General features: G+C 38.9%; 1 protein-coding gene across 9 annotated transcripts in view; it reads left to right on the top strand.

The window, feature by feature from the left end:
• The window catches only part of KCNH1 (potassium voltage-gated channel subfamily H member 1), a 180,541-nt gene that overhangs the window by 110,918 nt on the left and 46,040 nt on the right, over window positions 1-23,583 (top strand). Inside the window, exon 11 of one of the 9 annotated variants that reach the window (XM_048936280.1) lies at window positions 22,511-23,033. The exons of the other annotated variants lie outside the window; for them this stretch is intronic. Within the exon in view, the coding sequence (XP_048792237.1) occupies window positions 22,511-22,516 (6 nt within the window). The 3' untranslated portion in view covers window positions 22,517-23,033. Of the gene's footprint in view, window positions 1-22,510; window positions 23,034-23,583 lie in introns of those variants that run through there. 9 annotated transcript variants of the gene reach the window in all.

Here is a 23,583-nt window from a genome sequence, read left to right as displayed (position 1 = left end):
ACAATTGCAAACAGAACTCGATATGGCACTTTTCCAGTCGTACGCTATGGCCATGGCTGCCCATTATTGCCACAGCTAAGTCAAGTGGTACAGAAGGCTTTGTGTTGGGCTGTGGCTTAGTACAAGAATTTACAGAAATATGATGAGAGGAGGATTGTGAATCACTCCCTCTTTCTTTCTTTCTTTCTTTTTTTTTTCTTTCCACCAGACAACTGGTTTTGTTATTTTTTTTTCCTTGAATTATGTATGATCACCTCTTCAAAAGAAAGGACATTTTCACACCAAATTCTTGTTTAGATTCAGATTTTCAAACAGAAATGTGATACCTGACAGTGATGTAGAGCATTAAAGCCCTGTGTAAATGAATGTGCTAAGTGTTCTTAGCATAGTTTTTATCAGTGAATTGGAGAGGGTACCTATACTCAGCCCTGCCTGACAATGCAGTCATTATTCTCCCTATTGCTCTCACTTTGTTTTTTGTTCTACTTTTGGTTCTCTTTCTGTTTATTACATTCCAAAATGAGGTGTGAATTTCAGTGTCCTGTGTAAGTGCACAGGTAGTTGTGTTTAGTTCAGTAATATCTCCCTCAACAGAAGCCTGCGGCAGGAGACTACTCAGAGTATATCCAATGTCACCAAATGCTCTTTTTATAGGACTTGGAATAGATGTAGCACCATCTCCAGCTACTGTGAAGTGATCTTAATTATCCACAGCTCAAATATATTGTCTCTCAATTCTATCCTAAGTGAGTTCTGAGACTGAGTAATATTTTTATCAGGAGCTGAGTCTGCTTAAGCAATTTTTAATTTAGTACAGCATTACGAATGTGAAAAGCTGGCATGTGTTTAAGATAGTGCTTGAAACTTGAACAATGTATGGTTTTGTTCCCATACACTTAGGTGTTTCTTCTTTTTGTCACAGTCTTCTGGAGTCTTTTCCAAACACAGAAAGCAAAAAGGTCAACACATACCTTGTTTCAAGTCTTTGTACTTTGACAAACCACATCTACACTAACTCCTCCTGCATGTGTCCTTTGCAACCACATAGCTACCAGAGGGTCTCCTTCCACTGATTAAGTGCACACTTGGTCATTTCTCCCATATTCTCTGTAACAAATACACTGTTGCAACAAAATTATTAGCAGTTCATTTACACTGAGGATCCAAGAAAATTTCTGCCAGAATCATTTTGTAACACACTGGATGATTTACTTTGTAAACTGCTGAATGCATTTTCTTTGACTGTAAAAGCAGAAATATGTTCCTCTTTTGAAAATGTTTTTTTTCTTTATTCTTAAAACATGCAAAAATCTCAGGACAGTACCTTTTAAAAGAAGTTAACAGTATACCCAGCTCCACCAGAACAGGCAAATCTGTTTCTTCAGTCTTCAAGGTTGATGTCTATTGTTAATTTGTACAAAAACTGAATAAATCATGTCAACTCCAGCATTTTTTGCATGGTAGCAGAACCGAGACATATGGCATTCTTCCTCTAAGAAAGATGTGCAATTTGTTAATTGTTTTTCAAGGTTTCACTGTCACTTTGCAGTAACAGGAGAGATGTTATTTATAGCCAGTTATTTGCTTGATTAAAGGACATAAAATTGCTGTTGACTTCCATTATATACCTGAAACTACTTTAGATTGGACCTGAAACTCCTGCTTTGGGGTAAGATACAACAGAATAGCAGAGGAAAAGAATACTGTTAGCCCTAACAGATGGATATTGTCTTTGCTGTTATAACTGTGATACAGTCTGGAAACATATTATTAGCCTTTGATTTCCCTTGCGTACATTTTAAAATTCTTCAGCAGCAGCTCTTCTAGGACAAAAATTCTGTCTGATAGTTCAATAGGTTACATGTGTTCAGTGATTATCAATGAAAGGGGATTCACATTTAATCCAATGACAAATTCACTGATCTAAGCAGAAGAAGTAATTATGAAAAGCTCTTATTTGAGATGTCGTTTGGGAACAGTTCTATCCCTTAACATAAAAGCATTGTGATATTCTTTGCCAGCATTCAAAACTGTAATTTGTTTTTGACAGTCAAGACAGGTCAGAAATGACCTTTGGCATTTGCACCCAAACCATCCCAACCACATGCAGTCACAGAGGGATTTTGGGAAACTTGTGGCTTATAATTTGTCATACATTTCAGAAACTTGTGTTAGTTTGTCTAACCTTTAATTGCTCTGTTATTTCCATGGTATGCAGCATATTTCTTAGCGATACAAAGGCATAATTTTGAAAATAGCTTAATAAGGTTCTTACAGTGTTATCTAAAAATTTATCATTAAAATATTGTGTATTGCTTGGTTCACCATATTTTCCAATCAATAATATAATCTAGAATCAATCATTGTCATAACAGAGCTGTTGAAGAAGGCATACTTTGTAGAATTCTAAGGACACAACCAGACCAGGTGGGTGAAATAAAAACAACAAAAGGCAACCTGAAGTTGTCTTATTCAACAGCTTTTCCCCTAGCTGGCCACTGAGACAAACCTTCCAATCCAGCTGTATGACAACCTATCTGTCACCCCTTTCTGTCAACAGAAGTTGCACTGCAGCAACATCCATGCTTTCACAATCCCTGTGAAATATTACTAAAGCAGCCAATGAAACAAGGTGAAGAAGTCAGGAGCGCCTTTATTACATTCCTGCACCTGGGGTTCTTTCCCAGCTATCGGTGCAATCCAGGGTTACCCTAGTACCCAAGTCTGACCCTGCTAACACAACACTTTCTAGGTAGTCAGATGTGAGCCCATGGTGGCACGAGCTGCATTGTATCTTACTACTACTGCAAAGCATCCTAGAACCAGGCATATCCAACAGGCTGCTTCAAAAGATGTATGGCACAGCTGTGGAGCCCATCTCCCGGCTGGGCAGCTCATGCTGCTGGGCCTGTACCGTAGTGATCAGCAAAGAAATCTTAATTGATACTTTTACAGAATAACCCAGTGGTACATTACTGATCCTGCTATTCCTCCTGAGGGAATTTATGAGTGATAGAGCTGCTTTTCAGGACCAGATGAGGTGTAGTACTTGTCTTCTGCAGTTCTTCCACTGCAGAGAAATGTGATCAGCAGGGAGGATGCTGTTCCACTCTTGCTGGATGAGTGCTGGACTTGTCAGACTATCCAGACTTACTTTGCAATCGTGCGTGAGCTTGGAATTTGTTGAGCCAGTCCCAGCGCACTGCCAGGTCGTATCTGCTGCAGCAGAGAAGGCAACAGTTGTGTTCCAGCCCAAGGCCATCTTGCATGTATGATCCTTCAAAGCATGTCCTGATTTCTCTTTCAGCAACAGTTTAAAGCCCCTGAATTTCAGTAAATGCTGAATTAGCTGTTTGCATGGTCAGAGGGTAAGGTGAGAGTGACCAGGTAGGAGTAGAGTAGGAAGAAGATTTGAAATGCAGGGTAAACCAATTGCCTTTGTAATGATGTAGCTTAAAGGTAGTTAAACAGTATTTGGCTGTATTCATAGAATCACAAGGTTGGAAACGACCTATAAGATCATCTAGTCCGACTGTCTCCTCATCACCATTGCCACCACTAGCACTAAAATTGGTTCTGCAGCTCTTTTGCTCCCCCGTATTTACTTAGGATGTTGGATTTCAAAGTTTTCTATTCTGATTTTTCCTTGGCTGAATAGATATTGTAACTTGCACTTTATGCAGGAAGAGAATTAACAAGGGACGATGTCAGAAAACCTTTCTTTAATAGCATAATATAAAGTAGTAAAGATATTTTTGCAATTCAAAAATTACTTGTTTACCATTAAACAACTACAGTTGCATTTAGATTTCCTAAGTGATTTAGAAAAGCAGGCAAATGATTTAATTTTGATTTTGTTTTATACTCCAGTGAAGCAAACAACAGATTTGGAACAAGCTGCTAGAGTTTCAAAATTAAACTGTCCTTTTTATTGGGCACTGGTAGAGTGTGTCTGCCTGTCCTGATGGCAGACGAGCCTGCAATACATTGACTTATACTTGTTCAGATTCCATCAACTCTTTTTATTTCCTTGATTATGGTTCTAGCTCTACTACCCAGGATAGAGCTCCTGCTTTGATTTCCCCTTAAACTCATGCTTTCCAGAAGATGTCTTTCCCCTAGATCCTGAAGTGAGATACATGTTGAGAGCCCAGGTTGCAAAGCTATGACTAGTTTCCACAAAACTACTTAATACAGAACACTGAGGCTTTTCTTATCTCTCTTCAGTGTGAATCTCTGTGCAGCGTTAGATGAGGCTGGAACAGAGACTTTGGAAGACAGCAATAATCTCCTTTTAACTTTCAAATCTGTTCTGGTAAGCCCATTGTTGAAAGCCCGTGTTTTGATGACTGAACATGATCCTTTGAAGAAGCACTCTTGTTCATGTCCTTCTCAGTCCTTTCTAAGTTTTCTCAGACCTTGAAGCCTGTAGTCTGCAGCTTTTCACAGAAGCGTGGGAGCTTCAGGTGAGCGAACCTCTAACATAAGTGCCTTGCATAACACAGGAGTGCTTTTTATCTGGCTTTCTTAATTCCCTGTAAGATAAGACTTTTAAAAGCAAACATCTTGCTGGCTTGACAGTTCTTGTGCTTTTTTTTTTTTTTTTTCTTCCAGGCACTAGGAGTGCTGTTAATAACCTGTTTTCACCCAATGAATGTTATTTCTTGTACCATTAAATTAACAATACCTATATTTAATTCTTGATTTTAGTTCTGGTCAGGCTTCCTCTGGCTGTCATTCTGCCTTTATTTCCATATTATCTGAGGATCTTCTGGTGAGGTACATAGCAAAAAATACTATCATCTGAACATCTGCCATGTGTAGTTTATTCTTTCTCATCTCTCTCCTAGAGAAGTAAATGTATGTTCAATATAGTGATTTATTTTGGTTGTGTTTCTTAGTGTATCTGTATTAGGAAAGATGGAATCTATGCACAGGGAACAGCAAATGATAGTAGCTATGAGATTACATTTCTTCTGTGGGATGCATCTTGCAAGTTCAGTCATTTTCCTTAGGTTTTAAGGGCTAAAAGATCATTCACTGGCATTATTTCTCTCTTAAAAGACAAATCAAGTTTTCTCTCTTAAGCATTTTGATAGTGTTACAAGTATGACTATGTAAATATTAGCAGGGTTTTGGTTTTTTTTATCATTTTGTTAAAAAAAAAGCAAAAAAAAACCAACAACTGACAGTGGAAGAATATTCCAATCTTGTTACAGGGCATGCTATTTGATAGATCTCTTGATTTCATTAAATTTGAATGAGATCTCTGACTACACTAAACCTAGAGTGTATACTTTATATTAATGTTAAAGAAATAAAAAATAGAAGAAAGAATTATTTCATCTTCTGCTGAAAAAAAAAAATCTGCTACTGTTGGAAAGTTACCCTGTTCTTTGAAGATCTAGTCTTTGCAGTTGCATTATCATGGTAATGAACTGAGTACTGCCTAAATCTGTGGGGCTTTTTAACAGATGTGTTTATAGCCTCCCTCTCTTTTTGCTCTGACTCACATCTTGGATGTTAAATTGTGTAACCTGCCAGGTGATTGCTTGCTATGGAAAGCATTGGATCTGTAGGGCTTATTATTAAATATGTCTAATAATTTTCTATTTCTGGATCTGTATCTGGATGACTATGCAATCCTTTTGTTAGTGGGACCAGAAAGAAATGAATAGGGCAGGTTTGGATGCTAATAAGTGTAGACCTTTTAGTATGCTTAGCCCATCATTGGTAGTCCTCTGCATGCAGGTCATTACTTTAAAGCTGCGGTGCTTTCTAGCATGTTCCCTCTTCCCCCCCTCCAAAATATCAGATCATTTATTCCCACTTAAAGAGCTGGGCATCATAGTTGAGGGATTTTCAGCAGCTTCTGTATAGCTATCAACAGGACTCCTCTGCTACCAGGTAGGCGTGCCCCTAAACATGGAGCACATGTATTTACGTTTGTGTATGCAGTAGACAAGGATTTAAGTGCAATTCAAAACAGTGTCAATATGTGCTGGAAATGGCATAGTAAATCACCATATGTTCCAGAGGAAATGCCAAACAAAGTCATGATGGCTTTATATGTGCACAGCTGACTGGCAAGCATAAAGGCAGACTCCTGATGGGAGATGCTATCATATGCTTTTCTTCTTCACTATATCGAAGCATGAGCCCATCTGTTTCCCTTACTGCTGGGGAAGGGTTGGAAAATACTCAGATCAAAGTTTTGCTGCTGGAGAATAAACACCAGTAGCAAGGAAGCGAAAGACATGAAGCTCTCAGGTGTATTTATTCTCCATTTCTCTTGAAGTAAAGCATTTTAAAAAGTGCTTTGAAATTCTTGTCCTTCTATGCATCATACTGCTCTGGCTTTACGTTAGTGCAGCAACAACCTGATGTTTGCTAGCTCTAGTTCACAGACCAGGCATGTTTGGGAACAAACCAGAGGGCTGTGTGCACATTAGGCTCACTCACACAATCAGGGAGAGTGCAGTAACCATCTCTGTTCTTTTTACCTGTGCCAGCAGGGATTATTTAATGTCTCACAAAAGCCCTAAGTGCAGTTGTAAGAGTGGAGGTATTTGCTGACATGTTTGGCAATCTGTTTGATTTGTGTATTTTCCAAGCTCTTTAAAGAGTCTTGAAATATCTGGTAGAAAGCCATAGAAAAGCCTAATGACTTATTTTTTAATTAAAATGAATTACTTTAACTACCGTAATTTAGTTCTCTTCAAACTAGATACCCATACAGATTGAAATCACTGCAGAGTGATAACATTGACTTCTGTGACACCTACTGGTCGAGCTGAGCTGAACAAGGAAAACCTATGGGGACTTGCTCTTTCCTCTTCCTGATGATAATTCCAGGTAATGAATTTGGCTGCTCGGGGCAAACACGGCAGAGGTGGTGTCTCTTGGAATGATGGACATGTCTTATTTTAGTAAATCTCCCATTAATTTGTGCACAGATGTAGGTAAACACTTTTATTTTAGCTTTTAACTTCTGCTCTTTCTAGTAGCTCTTTAATCTTCACCCTCTTTGTTTCATCTGTCTTGCCTTCGTTCAGGTTTCTTTTTTTATCATCCATTAATTGTATTGGGAACTGCAAGAAAATCACTTTGAAGTCTTCTCTGAATTGCCTTCCTTCTCTAGAATAATTCTTCGTTATCTGTGATAATTTCCTTAGTACTAGAGACCAATTACCATTCTTACTGCCCTATTAGGCATTCCACTTTTGTTGGAGAGGAGCCCTTCATGCAGCTTCTTCCAGGTGATCTTATACTTAAAGTTTTACAGATAATCAGAAAAAACTAAGCTTTTTTCTGTGTATAGAAATAAGGGTGTTAATATTTCATAATAAAAATGAGCTTTGCATTCCCACTGAAGAATGGAGGATGGATAATATTTCATAACTGTAGAAAAATTTTCTGTATTTATTTTCAGAGAGGTTGCTTTTGTCCACTCGGATATTGGTGCAAATTTACAAAAATGAATTGTCCTCTTTGTGATTCTGGAATATATTATTAATCAAAAAAGTTACAGAAAGGGCTTCTCAGGTTGTTCTTCTTTTGAGAGACATCCATTGAAAGATGGACTATACTCTAGAAGTTTCTGTAGCTTCAGAAAATTACATGAAGTGTCTTTACCTGTTCTGGTTGCTCTCAACAGATAAGAGGGGGGAACAACTTTTGTTTTTCTGATTGCATGCTCCTGACATTTATTTTATGTCCAATAGAATATCAGGCCCCGTCTGCAAGCCTATCCAGTACACTGACCTGGTAAAAAAAAAGAGAAGATAGTTTTTAACAGGGTGGAGTTACGAGAATTCAGGGCTAATGAGTACCACTGGGTATCAACAAGGGACAAGGTAGATGGAAAGAAGGGTGAGAAAGGAGCTGGAATGGAAAGCTGGTTAGTGAGCCCTCCCCCTTTTTGGCAGCAACGAGGCTGATAGATTCAACTATTGTATGTAATTTTCCCTAGGAAAAAATCATTTGTCATTTCTTGCTGGCTTTTTGCCCTGCCTGGTCTGCTAGCTCTGCAGATTCTGGATGTGAGCTGTGGGTCATGCTGCTGCTTATCTGTCCCTTTCATTTTCTTCAGTTCTGGGCAAGTTCTTACACTGCACTTGTCAATATAGGATCTGACCCCAGCTAGGGCATCCATCAGCATTACCAACATGCCTTCTTTCTCTCTTCCCCTGGGAGACAGTTGTTTTCTCATTACGTTTTTATATTTTCTGCATAATGTGTGGCATTATTTTTGTTTGAAAAGGACAGATAAAAAGCTGTCATCTTTAAACTGTGAAAGTTGAACGATTTGTGAGATTCCTATAACATATAATGGTATTTCTGATCTTTAAGAAGCTTCCACGTCCTGCATGAGTAAGACTTGCATTTACAGATTGAAGTTATTCTATGCAAGGGATGAAAGATTACGCAAGGATTTTCCTCTTGAACTTAAATGCTTTCTAGCATTCTACTGGAAGTTAGGCAGATGAAGAGGAGGTGGGAGACTGTGCAAGATTTTATGTTCCTCTGGAATTTAATGAAAAGTTGCATTTGTATATGCTCCTTTCACGGTAGGATATGGTATTGAGGATTCACACAGGTGATCTACACTAATTAGAAATGTTATGTTGTGTATCAGATTTTAATCTAATTAAGAGGCAACACAAGGTGAATAAATAAGCACAGCATTGGAAGGGAAGGGATGGAATCTCTATCAGATAGTTGAGATGGTTGGAGTCTTGCGCATGTTACTGGCTATGCATTACCAGATAAAATGATTGCTGTGCCAACCAGAAAGATCTTGTTTTGCTTTTTCAACTTGAGCAGATCTGTCTTGGAACACAAAATATGCTGGGGATGATCGTGATGCTATTCCTATTTTAGACTTCATTTTAAAAAGTTTGTTTGGGACAGTGGAAATTGTTACTGCAGGATGCTGAAAAGTTCCTGCTTACCTGTGCCCTCACTCAGGCTTGAGGGCAGTGGCTATGATACTATTTCATTATTTCCATGCAATAAGGGTTAAATGCTTGTTGCAAATCGAGACCCTCAAATTTGCCTGTTGCTGCCTGCAGGGAGCAGTCAGCATGTTTAAAAACCATGGTCTGAAGAAAAAAAAAAATTACGGAAGTTATGCCTTGTTTCTGTTGTAGTGACTAGGAACTAATCTTTCTCTGTCTGATAGTTTGGAATTGCAAAAGTGTTCAGTACCTTGTAGGATGTCCTAGGCTTCTCAGAGTCAAGTTTCCCATAAAAGTTGCTTCACCTTATTAATAATTTTGCTTATTTTTTTTTAATCTGTGACATTAAATGACCTGCCCAACATCACACAAGAAATCTGTGACAGACTTTGGAGCTAATTCCTGACAGCTAGAATCCTAGTCTGCTTCCTTGGGTACTTTCTGGTTGACGTATGTGTCAGCTAGATCCTGAAAAAGAGCCTGTCAGTCAAGTAGCACTTCCAGCAAGCCATAATACCTCTTAGAGTAGAAACATACAAAGTAAACCTGCATTTTGTAGCTATTTTCATACAGCATTAGTGTGCCTTGTAGTGACATATGACTAAAAACTGTCATTTGGATTCTCAAATTATAGAAAATCTGAGTCTTATTTTAAACACAATCCTATGTTTAGCTAGATAACCCTGCGTAGAGATGACTGACCTTAATTATGTATTTCCACTGTGCCTTATTTATGAGGATGTCATTTATCTGTTGGTAGAGTTTCACAGAGTGAAGGACTGCTCTTGAATTTCACTGTTTCCTTGTGCTGCTGTGGCAGCCTGGCCTTGAGATGTGAAAAGGCAGCATGTCCTGTTGAGGTTTCTGTATGAGCTAGTGGGAACTGGAGCTTTCTGCTAGGTTCAGGTACAGCTCAGACACCAAGGAAGAACTCTCTTGTGCTCTGTGGCCCTAAATGAGCTCCAAGCAATGCAATTCTGCTGTTTCCCATGCAGCCACTACATGAAATTACTTTTTATTTCTTTTGCATTCTTGTTTTTAGGTTTAAAATTAGTTACAGGGATCTTCAACCCTGGTAAGGTTTTCTGTTTTCTGAGAGCCCCTCAGGAGTAGAACAAGGGCTGGCTGGTTTTCCATGTGAAGCTTCCAGTTACCATCTTTCTCAGGAATGTGAAAGTTCCTACACCTGATATATGCTAACAGGCTTAACACAGCATACGAGGGTGTGCCAGTCATCCCTTGTAGCTTGGTAACTCTTCACTCAGTGTACTTCTGAGTTAGACTGGCTGGGGTTGGAAGGGACTTCTGTAGGTCACCTCTTTAACCCCCTGTGCTCAAGTAAGGGCACTTTGAGCAGGCTGTCTAGGACCATGCAAATCATCTTTAGTGACGATGGCAGCCAAGAGCCCACAGCAGATTCCCAGGTCATGTCTAGTAGTGGGCCATTGGGAACAGTCTGCACAGGAGACCCTTGCTGCCTGCAGCCCGTTGTAGCTTCCCTTTTCCCAGGACACTGACAGGACCCTTGTTGCATGTAGCCCTTTCTAATCTGAGGATGAGCTGGGAGGCCCAGACAGTTGGGGAGATGGGGTGGCCTTCACACATACCTCTGCTCTCAGGGTAGGAAGACAGGCAGTTTTCCTTTTTCAGTCTCCTTCATGGCATCATCTCTGCAGAACTACAAGAAAGAGTTTATCAGCATGCCTGCTAAATGTTTGCAATCACTAAATGATGGTTGTTAGGCTTACATGTGCCATGGGTGCCCAACGTCACGGAGACCAAAAATAGAAATGTGATTTTGTTTCTAACCCTGCCTGAATAGTAAGAGATTCTGTGCCTTTGTGTTTCATTCCTCTTTTGTGTTACTGCTAAGATATCTGATTGAATACTAAGCATTCCTTATTCTATCAGAAATCACAATTGGATGCTCTTGCAATTTTCTGTTGTTATATGGAGCCCCTTTTATTTGTACTGCAGATAACACTCCTATAAAATTTGTGCCTGTTGCAACATCTTTTTGCTTTGCTCTCAAATCCATGTATGATGCATTGTTTATAAGCAGTGAAATAGCATGGATTTGTTGTAAAGCGATTGTGCATAGCTTCTCAGATCACATGATTGCTCGCTAAGATTTAATAGATGTATAAGCTGTTCAAAATAAATAAATTCCATCTCTTCCTGGCTCTGCTCCTGGGCAGAAGGAACAGGTTTGGAGTAAGCTCCAAAGAGCTTTCAGGGACACATGCTGCCTAATTCTAACTATTGTTTAAGGTTTGTATTACTGTATTAGAATTTCAGAATTACAGAACAACGTGATAGGAGCTATTATGCGTGTCAAGATAAACTCCCTTATGTCTAAATCCCTCATCTTGTGTTCCTTTATTTTTCTTTCTTTACTGAGAGCCTTTGGAAATTTTACCTTATGTTGTTACTGAAATTGAAATGTGTGGTTTTTACATTACAAAAGCTTTTCTCAAGCTCTTAGAAAATACACACAATCCCTTGTTAAGTCCAAAGCATGTTACCAGGCTGCTGAATTTCTTGTGTAATAATTAAGAAAATTGCTTTCCCTAGAACATTTAAAGATATACAAACTCAGCCCTGATGAAAACCTGTCTTACAATGTTACAATTCAAACTTGGTAGCAGAGGCCTTACTCTATATTCATTTCTGCTTGTAAGCAGTAGCGTGGATAGCGTTGGTGAAGCTGTACTCCAAAACTGCATGCAATCATGTGGTTTGTCCCATTTTTACATGCGTATTATTGGAGACTATGAATGCTGTGGTTTCTAAACCACCTTTATTTTGGGAGAATGCAGTTTGCAGAGTCAATAGAGTGATTCGATGAAGGTAAAAGTGAGATCTTTGCTTTATCTAGCAGGTCTATAAAACAGTACAAAGAATGTGGATGCTCTGGGATAGTAACTATTGAACCCACAGTTATGTGGCTCAGATTGGGTTGGTATCTTGAACCATGACTCTACTTGACCTTTGGAGCACAGGTGCCACTGCAAATATGTTGCTCTGGAGGTCCATCTAACCAGCTGTCTGCTGTTGGATGGTGACCAACACTACTGTCTAGGGGACAGTGCAGCATACAAACATAACTGTACTTTTTGGAAAAATGTTCTGGGTTTCAGCTAATTAAGGAAAGGGATCAGAAGCATTTCATGGTATTTAATAGCCCTCTGCGTGCTTTTCTTCTGTGAATTTATCCTGATATCTCTTGAATCTCCTTAAAGCTAAAATTAAAACACTCAAAAGGCTCATAACAAGGAGATCCAGAGGTTAGTAGCAAATTGTGTGAGGAAAGCTGCCTTTCTTGATTTAAATCTGCTAGTGTCATTTGATGCTCATTTTACCCAAAGAGTCGCTGTCTTCTACCATGAAACTAATGATTTTATAGCTATATGTAGATTCCTTTGTCCTTTCCTTAATCTTTTTCTTTCCTTTCCTCTCTGCCTCCCAGTACTCCAAGGTAAATGTGAGACTGCCTGTTGTGCACAATTTCATTCCGACTTGAACTAACAGTGCATAATTACAGAAAGCAAATAGGTAAAATTGTTTTCACATTTTCAAAGTTAGGTGTTTCAGTTCATAATGGTTTTATTTGGAAATGTAGGAAAATGTAACTAGAAAAAAAAACAACATTGGAAATGAAGCATTCTTTCTTGATTCAGAGTAGGTCTTTTGAGGATGTAGGAGCTTATTTCCATGATAAAAACATTATTTTCTGAGTTTATACAGAGCAAGATAGACAAGGTTGGAAAATGGAACCTGCCAGTCCTTGCCCTGCTTAGCAGCTCACGGGACATTGAACCTGTGTGTGTGCCACAGCAGGAGCCGGGTCAGGCTGGCAGCACCATTTGATGCCATCCCAGCAGTGAGACACCAACCTCTAGCCAAAATCCAGGGACTAGTGTACAGAGAGTCTCTTTGTAAACAGATTTCACAGTGAAGGGATGATTCTTCCTGCAGCCTTTAAGCAGATATTGATACAAGAGATTTCATATTTACTACTTCTGGCTTGGATTCTTATCCTTTTCTGACTGATTTAAAAGCTTAAAAACTAACAGTTCATGCTAGTTATCAGTTTAACTCTTAAAGTTTCAGTGTAACTGCTTAGTAGAAAGTTAAAAATAACTAAATATGGCCCTAGTGTAAGTGTTTTATTTTAATACTGCAGTACTCCTCAAAATACTGCTGACAAATATGGACACATGGCAATTTCAGTCTTCCAAAGTACAAACTGTAAACTTCAGAAACCACAAGTACGTCATCAGGCATGTGCTTTTTATCCTTCATTTATCTTTGATCTCTTTTTATAGCTAACTTGCAGAGTCATCAAAATTACTCTGCGCCTCTGTGGTATTAATTAGCTTTGATAGATGAATTTTATTGATAAATCTGAAATTCTTGTGCAATTGAATACGTTGTTGGGCTCCTAGCAACTGTGGCAGTGGTCTCCATGGAGATTACCTGAACACTCCTTTATAGCCAGATACTTCTAATTCTAGGATGACCAGATCTTTGATTTTTTTGCCTTGAGATATTTGGGACCCGGTTATTGGAAAACCTGGGACATTTCTGCATTTCTCACCAGACCTGTATTGAAGCAGAGGCCTAAAATGGGCACGGTTGAAACAGAGATTGCTTTGGAAATGTTGGTTGACCTTTCTCTAACTTAGTTTGCACAAAGATAAAATAGGAAAATTATGCCATCTGCTCCACAACAAAGTAACTGTTCTGAGGCTTAATTATGTTTTAGATTGCAATAACAAACATAACTAGGATAGTGAGAATTTTTTAGTTAGTCACTCTCTGCAGATTTTGTCCATTTAGAGCTTTTTGGTGGTACACAGAGGGTGAACATTTAAGAAAATGATACAGGGATTGATAATGAGTGTTTCGTTAAGCTGTTATTGCTCAATTTCATTTGCAGTGGAGAAAAGTATGAGGAACGTGTTTGGGTGGAAAAATATTTTATATTTGTATAGAGAAATGGTCATGTACATCAGTGCACATCTCAAGCTGCCTCACCTCTAAATAATGCTCATCCCAAACTTTGGGAGAAGCATCATGAAGACAGACTCATTTTATGTTCTTTAGTGATAGGTGCAATGTTGAAAAGCTTAAAGTGATGTCAGAACTCTCTCATTTAAAACAAACTTACAAAAAAACAAAACAAAACAAAAAAAACATTCAAAATCTAATGCAGTTAGTGTAGCAAAAAAATGTGAGAAAAATCCAGAAATGCTGGTAGATGGGATATACAGAAGAAAATTACTTGCTTTTTTTTGTATGCAAATTGTGTGTGGAATATGCTGAAGTATTGCTATCAGATGCAGGAGGCATCTTGTTATTAGAATTTAGGAGAGATTTAGGTTAGATGTTAGGCAGAAAATCTTTACTCAGAGGGTGGTGAGGCAGTGGCACAGCTGCCCAGAGAAGCTGTGGTGCCCCATCCCTTGAGTCATTCCAGGCCAGGTTGGATGGAGCCCTTGGGCAGCCTGAGCTGGGGAGGCAGCCCTGTCCACAGCTAGGGTTGCAGCTGGAAGGGCTTTTAGTTCCTTTCCAACCCAAACTACTCTGCGATTCTTTGAGACTGGATATCTGGATGATTATCTGGATGATAAGGAATGTCGATAGAAATTTGGTATATGAATTGGATGGACTGTGACATATGATTATCTAGAATCCAATCAAGGTTGGAAAAGACCTCCTAGATATGTAGTATAACCATCTACCTACTACCAATGTACCTTTATACCTCTATGCACTTTTATTTATTTATTTATTTATTTATTTATGAATCCTCTGTATGCTAAAATGCAAACAGTAAACTGGGGTCAAGAAGGAAAAAAAAAAATCACCTAGCAGAAAACAAGAGTAAAAGAAATGGAAGAATTTAACTGCATTTTTTTTTTTTTCCTAAGGGATGATGACACATCTGTTTTGTTGCAAGTATCATGGAGTAAAACTGAAAAGATTAAGGTTTGGCCCAGCACACTGTGCATTGGCTGTGCTCATGGGCACTTCTGGGAGAATACAGAAAGGAAGAGGCTGTGGGTGCTGCTGGCAGGTAGAGAGGTGGGCAGGCTATGGTGTGTGGATGTAGCAATAAGCCTAGATGGAATGTCCCCAAGTTGCACCAGGAGAGGTTTAAGTTGCATGTTAGGAAAAGTGGTCAGGCACTGCAACGGGCTACCCAAGGAGGTGATTGAGTCAGCATCCCTGGAGGTGTTCAAGAAACATTTAGATGTTGTACTAAGGGACATGGTTTAGCGGGGAAATATTGGCGGTAGATGACTGGTAGATGATCTTGGTGGTCTTGGTGATCTGTGATTCTCTGCCTTGGAACTAGGCACTGGCTTTGCCTGGGTTGCATTCATTCTCTTCTTGCCTTCTCCGAGGCAGCAATCTGTGAGCCTGAGGGGACCAAGAGGAGCAGGTGTTGTGGCTGGGCTGCCTTTTCTCCTTCAGAGCAGCACCTCGTTCCATTGAAGAGACTGGCAATGTTTGCAGAGTAAGGTAGCACTTAGTACTAGAAGAGCTTGAATCTAGCCTTATATTAATATTGATTTAGCACTGCAGTGTGAAGTGAATAGCTCTGTGGAATAGGGAAGCTATTTATTTTTCACACAGCAGAGGCATTTTGAGAAGCAAGAGCTGGCAATGCAGGGCTTCTCCAAGGAATGAGCACCATGGGCGTTGGGCGTGTGTGTGAGGAGTGCTGCACGAGCGAGTGCGTTCCGCTAGCTGGGTAGAAATTAAAAACAAATTATCTGTGTGTCAGTGGGATAGCAGGGGATAATTCTGGAGCCTGCTGTTGTTTTGAGATTTATGTTTTTATTAATTTACTTCTTGATTTAAAAACCAACATAGAACTAGTAAAACTGTAGGCCTGTAGGATATTGGAACTGGCTTTGGATGCTGCCTGACTGACCTTCAGCTGTTGTTTTTCTGACTGAACAGGAGGATGAAGTAGCCAGGTGGGAAATGCAAGTGGGTTTGTCAAAGCAGAGACTTTGATATTTCAGAATTATTATTTTTCCCGTCTGGAACATTTGGATTTCTTTTAAAATATTGGCATTCCTTTTCCAGTTAATTTTCATTTTCACTATTGCTTTGAAAACATCATAACCAGTATCTTTTTCGTGACATGGCTGTGACTGTGAAGCCAACATATAGAATCAGATTTGCTTGCTGAAGCTGAAGGAAGGTAACAAACTTTACAAAACGTACCTTTTGACCAAACCCTTTCCTCTTCCTTCATCATGAAGTGGTTTGGGGGGATTCCTCCAGCTAGAGGTACAGCAGACATGGCTGGGTAGTTCTGCTGTAACTCAGGGAGGTTTCAGTAAAAGCAGTAGGATAAAACTAAGTAAGTGATGTTTGAGCTATATGGTAAATTTTGAAATGCTGCTGTCTTGGAAAAGTCATCTTTCATGTGGTGGTGATTCAGCCCAGAGATGAGTTCCAGGGAGAAATGAGAAATAGAAATGCACATATTGGCTGGTAATTGTGTGAATAGCAGTGAGTGGGTAGTTCAAAGCCACCAGATTTCAATTTCTGAGTTTCTCCCAGTTTGGTTTTTCCACAAATAGCAGTAGTGACCGGGGATAACCACTTTTGCTTGTTACTTTCTGGGGTCCGAATTATTTCCTAGATAGATGGAAGCTCCTGTTCTAGGTATTAGAATTATTCTGTGTGTGTCATATTTCAGTGGAGCTTTAACAAGGGAAAAACAACCTCTCTCATTTGATTATTTTATGTAAATTAGCTCCTGCAGCAAAAATAGTTTCAAGCATTATTTAGGTCATTACTTGTAGAATGAATTAGTTTATGAAAAAGTGCCACAAAAGAAATGTAAATCACTATGCTCATCTATTCGCATCAGATCACTGGCACTGCATATACTGTAAAAGAAAGAAGAAAATAGAAAGGAGAAGAAAAGCCACAAAAACATTTCCTTGGCTTAGGAATGGATAGTTCTTTCCCATTTCTATTTTAAAAAATATGATGGCATGCTGTGTATCTCATTCTGTATAAATGGAGACTGAAGTGGGTATATCACACGTCTGAATGATATTTTGAGAATATTTATTTATTTATACACATACAAGCATTTATATATATATATATATGAGTAGTGTTTTCAGAGAATTAAAATTATACCAAAGATGTGGAGTGCAGTGTCTGTGACATGGTGGTGAAATATGTGGGATGGCTAATGAGATAGAAGCCATTTTCCTGCCACTGTTACGCAGTTTCTTGTCCAGGGTGAATAAATGTAGCTGTATGTAAAGTTTGGCTCTCTGATTTGCCAAAAGTATCATTAGTAGTGATGATGCTTAGAAGCCATTCTGCTTTGCTTTCTCCACACGTAGGAGCTGTGTGCACTTTTGACTGAGCTGACAGCAAGATGCATCAAGGCCCACAGTTGCAGTTTATCCTTGGTGGCAGTAGTGAAAAAGCTTGTGATTCCCCCAGTCCAATCCACCTGTGTGTTTCCATTTGGCAGGAGCTTACCTGGCCACATCTCTTGCAGTGGCTCTGCATTCCTCCTTGACAGAACGCCAGGGTGGCTCAGCTGCCCTTGCAATCACCTTCCTTTATGATTCCACTTCATTTTGCTGAAGACAACATTATACTTTTTTGAGCTACATAGACAGAAGAGAGTGTGCTGATGAACTTAAGTACATCTAAGTGTACATGTTATACTGTGCAAACCTTTCATTTATTGCTTTTTTTTTTATTTTTAATTGGAAACGTATTTTACTTTGAGCATACCATTCATTAAACTGAAAGCTTGATCAGCATTTTGGTGATCTGTGAGACAGTGAACAGTGTAATGTTAAGTGGTGGTCTCTTCCAAGTAGGTAAAGCATTATCAGCAGTTATCATAAATCAGATGTGATCTGAGCTCTGAGGGTAATTGCATTTACAACATATCATTTTCTTCATAGATTCAGTGCTACAATGTTAAAAAAAAAGGTTACTTATCTCCTTTAAAGCTTTCAAAGGAAAAAAACTCACGTATTTGTAGTTGAAAATGTCAGCTCTAGCTAGATAAAATGGACAGAAATGCCGACTAAATAATGAATTTGAAGGGAGGAGAAAAAAATCATAGAATCATTGAATGGTTTGGGTTGCAAGGGATCTTTAAAATCATCCAGGGGTAGTTCCAACCCCCCTGCTTTAGGCAGGGACACCTCCCTCTAGACCAGATTGCTCAAAGTTTACTCTAACCCAGCTTGGCTTTGGGTGCTTCCAGGGAGGCAGTATTTACAACTTCTCTGGGCAACCTCTTCCAGTGTGTCACCACCCTCAAGGTAAATAATTTTTTCCTAATATCTGGTCTGAATCTTCCCTTTCTGGTTTAAAACCATATCCCCTCATTGTGTTGCTACATACCTTTATAAAAGTTCCTTCCCAGCTTTTCTGCAGGTCCCTTCAGGTACTGGAAGGCCACTATAAGGTCTCCTCAAAGTCTTCTCTTCTCCATGCTTTAAAGCCCCATCTCTCTCAGGCTGTCCTCATAGGGGAGGTGCTTCAGCCCTCTGATCATCTTTGTGACCCTCCTCTGGACCTGCTCCAACAATTCCATGTCCTTCTTGTGTTGGGGGCCCCAGAACTGGGTGCAGTACTCCAGGTGGGATCTCATGGGAGCAGAGTAAATGGCCAGAATCACCTCCCTTGATCTTCTGGTCACACTTCTCTTTGTTTAACCCAGGATATCAGTGGTCTTCTGGGCTGCAGGTGCACATTGCCAGCTCATGTTGACTCTTTCATCAACTGACGCTGCCAAATCCTTCTCCTAAGGGCTGATTTCAAACCATTCTCCACCCAACCTGTATCTGTGCTTGGAATTGCCCTCACCCAGGTGCAGGACCTTGTACTTGGTCCTGTTCAACAGGCCTTGTTAAACTTCATGAGGTTGGCATGGGCCCACCTCTCAAGCCTGTTCAGGTCCATCTGAATAGCATCCCTTCCCTCTAGTATGTCAACTGCACCACTCAGCTTGGTGTCATCTGCAAATTTGCTGAGGGTGCACATGATCCCACTGTCTATGTTGCCTGTTAAATAACACCGGTCCCGACACTGATCCTTGAGGTATGCTAGTCGTCACCTGTCTCCACTTGGACACTGAGCTGTTGACAGCGCCTCTCTGAGTGCGACCATCCAGCCAGTTCCTTATCCAGGGAGTGGTCCGTCCATCCAATCAATTTTTCTCCAACTTGGTGACCAGGATGTCATGAAGGACAGTGTCAGATGCTTTGCACAAGTCCAGGTAAATGATGTCAGTTGCTCTTGCTTTATCCACTGACATTGTAACTCCATCATAAGAGACCACCAAGTTTGTCGGGCATGACTTGCCCTTGGTGAAGCCATGTTGGTTACCACCATCTCCTCATCTTTATTTTCCATGTACCTTATAATATATCTTTCCTTTCCCTAACTTCAATTGGTATTGAGTGTGTAAAATTAGGGAGGTAGCCAGTTTGGGAAGTAATTCTTAAAAGTGAATCTTAACACTAATGTTAGCACTTAAAAGTGAAAGACTGCTTCATATATTCGATTCGGAAATCTCTGAAGGAGAACATTTTTTGAAACTGCAAAATACTTTTTTGAAATTACAGTTCAGGTTTCCCAGAAAGTTTCACTTCTTCTAAATGAAAAAAAAATTATATTTCCCTACTTTCTCAAGTTAATTCTGAGTGAATTATTTTTAGCAATATTTTTGAACGTACCTGGCACATTTAATGTGGCCAGTTCTGAAAAATATACGGCCCACGCCAATATACAGTGCAAAATTCTGATGGTCGTAAAATGCACATTATGTGCTAATTTATTTCCTTGGCATCCTTTGGTTGCTTCTTAATTATGCCATTGGGAGGTTCAGAAACAAAAACACCCGATTAGATTTCTGCTTCATTGTACTGTGCTGGGAAGCTAAGCATGCAATAGACAGGTGTCAACATCTTAGGGGTTTTTATAGATAAATTCTATGTCAAATTCTTTGATATAAAATTATATTCTTTGGCATAGAGGAGAAAGTTTAACAGACATGTTCAACCTCAGATCTTCCAGAATAAGAATATGGAAACCAATGCACAGAGCAAGGGGCCTAAATGTGATGATTTCATTGTACTTTAGTGAGGCCATTTTGCGTCACTTTCCTCCCAGAACAGGCTGTTCTGTCTTCTATGTATACATGTAAAACAGCAAACTCTGTTGCTTTTCCTCAGTTTTGACTGTTTGGGTAACAGTTTTTCTTTCTCTGATCCCCAAAAATATTTTAGACTGCTAGAATGTGAGTATGTTTTCCACAGGATACAAGTATCTTTCCAGAACCTTGTTACTTGCCCTGGTTCTTGCAAATAAACATTTCCAGGCAGAGTAAAATACAGTTGTTTCATATTTGTTCATACACAGTAATGAAACAAAGTATTTATTGTTGTTATCAACAATTTTTCTAACAGCTTGCTTACAGTTCTTTGGCTGATATATGTGTTCTGTGATTTCCCATCAGAAAATTCCAATGAAAACCAGAAGAAGAAAGTAGTGTTATTAAATATATGTTAAAAAATCTGATACTAAGTTGCTTTTTTTTCCCCTTCTCCATTTCTTTCAGAATAAGTGATCACAGAAGAGATAGTTTTCAACCTACTTTTTTTAATCTAAATGCAGTGTGCAATCATTAAACTGGAATCAAGAACGATGGTCAGATATTTATTTTTTAGACTATGCCAACAATTTTAATGATAGGCTTTAACGTCTAAATTTAACCAAATTTGTTTTTAATCAGTGCAAAAAAGAAAAGCCACTTACTGTGTTTATTAATTACTTTATTACTTGTAAAAACATCTAATAATTCAAGAGCTAATTTGCAAAATGAAATCTTTAATGAGTTAATTACATTTGGTTGCAGTCAGTAGTATTAGAATCAGTTATTTTCTCAACAGTTTTCAAAAAAAATATGTACAGCAACTTGGATCATCTTTTGCTTTAGGGAGATGGAAACTAGAGCTTTGGTGAGTTTCTGAACACAGGGAAGGAAGTGATATTATGTGAATGAATTGCTTCAAACTCTTTTTTGAGAATATTGAGTAAAGCAGTTTTTGTGACAGAGGATGGCCATGTAGGGTTGTATGCAGTGCTGCCTTGTTAACACCCTGCTGCACAACCAGAACAGAGATGGAGGCCAGTTAAGATGCTTTGGCTAATAAATGCTTTTGTTTTCCCCACAAGATCACTGGAATACATTCTGTTTATACTCCAGGCTTCAGATGCTATGGTGTGTGAGCAGCCTACATCATATGTAATCTCCTGGCCTCACTCCCTTTGCTGCTGTCTCTGCAACAGCAAGTCCAGCACTGCTTCCCTGTTCCTCTGCTTTGGGCTGCTCATCCCTTCTTGCATGCTGATCTTCCAAATGACTCCTCCATTGTATACACTGAATAAACCCTAAAGGACTTAAAGATGCAAACAAGTTGGAAATTGTGTTTAAGATAATGTTTGAAATCACACTAGGGATTTCAAAGTGGTATCAGTGGTGTATAGTATACAGCATTGGCCCTTAAGTCATTGTAGCTCCAAGAGCATTTAACAGTATGGATATGTATATTGATTAGCCTTGGGGAACTTGGATAAGCAACTTGTCTGAATAATTCCCATGGAACTGAAATCACTGATGTTAGCAGAAACAGCTTTGTTTCTTTATCAGGTGTACCTCATGATGATATTTAGAACTGCATAGCGACCTGCTTTTATTTTATTCTGTTCATTGTACAGTTCAGCGTAGTGTCTCAGCTTTCAGTTCAATTTTCAAGTGCTTAGATGACTTTACATTTCTGCAGTGAAAACCCATGATTTTGCTTGTAGCTTTGATACTGTTTTAAGAGCCTCAGTCTTTCGAATCTCTCAAAGTAGGAAAAAGTAAAATCAAGATATTGCAACGTTACTTTCTGGTAGTGTCATTAAATTTGTAATTTGTAGGAAAGATAAAAAATATTTGGAATTAGAGAAGAGCGTGATCCTACCTGAGGTTTGTCATGTGAGCTGTGGTGTAGCCAGAGACTGACAGCAGCACTCCACTGATGTGCCTTGAAGCTCTTCCTGTATTCCTGTTCTTCCTTCCCCCATTTGTTTCTTTCAGCTGCTGCTGTTCAGCTTCCAGATTACACTGAGATGTGAATGCTACATGGAATCTAATCTTAATGCAGGGCTGTGTTTTGCTGTGAATGATTTCTGCATCCAAGGTGTACTTCCCTTTTGTAAATCCACTTGATGCTGGCTTAGTTATGTTGCTTGCATAAGTGCAGTGAATCTGCAAATATACTCTCCAGGCTGTTCCCTTCTTTCCCTGTGGTTGCTTGGAATTTTTCACATTCTGAAGCTGTGATAATTCACAGTGTTTTTTCCATTTTCTGATTGACTTTTCATGTTTATTTCTGTTTATAAAAAAAAAAAAACACTGTTTCTATGCACAGTCTGCAGATAAACAAAGGCTCATAATTGACTTTTTTTTTCTGTCTGTATCACAGTGTTAGGAAAATGAGGGACATTGATGAAAGAGCCAGAGGAAAAACAAGCGCAGTACGAATGTTCAGCAGCATGCATCTTTTCTGTCTCACTGGAGTTCAGGGGTTCAAAGGTGGGAGCAGAGCTGCCTTGATGAGAGCATGGGCTGCAGATAGGAGAGATGGAGCATATGGGGTAGGATGAAAGATTCAGAAAACCTCATTTAACATGGTAGTGAAGAATTTTGTAACTGCACATTTAAACTAACACTTCTGAGTGCTAGCCAACCTGCCTTCGTAGACCGTCAGTTAGATCTTTCTCTTTGCATATTGAAAGTATTTTCCTTTGCAGGCACTGTTTGGTTCTGAGAGCAAGGCCATTAAAAACAGTTTATAGTTTAAGATCCACAATAAAATAGCAAGATTCACAATGCTTGCCAGCTCCTGCGATTTCATGAAAATACTCCATTTGGTGCTTTTTTCTCTGAGGCACAATTTCTGGAGAGAAGCATCTTTGCAGCAGAGCCATCTCACACATTCAGGAATCCCAGAGTTATACATTTTTGAAAATTTGTATGGTGCAAACCCTAAAAAGCAGTGTGATTTTGGTTTGTAATCTTGTGAATTCCAAAGCTGTTCTCATAGCTATATATTGATCGTGAGAAGCAGTAATATTATTGATAATATTGTCATCTTCCTTTATGAAAAAAGGAGGAAAAAGATTGCAGTTTACTTCTTAGCATTGCTTTTCAAGGTCTTCTGCATACAACCAATATATTTTAAATGAACAATTTTATTTTTATGAAATTAGGCTGTAGTTTTACAAGCACAAAAGCATTATTAAAACTTTTAGTTTTGTCTGTTTTAATATTTATTTATAAAATAGCTGCTTCAGCATGAAATTAAGGAAGAATGATGCAGCTTTAAACTACAGGACTTTCCTTAATGATTTTGGATATGAAAAGGTTTGCTTAGGAATGTATTTTATCATTTTGTTGTGAAGATATAGACATGCATTCATGTAGAGTAGCTGAATATCATTTCACACAGAAATATAACAGTTCTTTTTTTTTCTAAATGAATATGCAGTTTTCTTT

The sequence above is a fragment of the Lagopus muta genome, chromosome 2 (genome assembly GCF_023343835.1).
Source record: "Lagopus muta isolate bLagMut1 chromosome 2, bLagMut1 primary, whole genome shotgun sequence".
Classification (NCBI taxonomy): domain Eukaryota; kingdom Metazoa; phylum Chordata; class Aves; order Galliformes; family Phasianidae; genus Lagopus; species Lagopus muta.
This window is presented reverse-complemented; position numbering and strand designations above follow the sequence as displayed.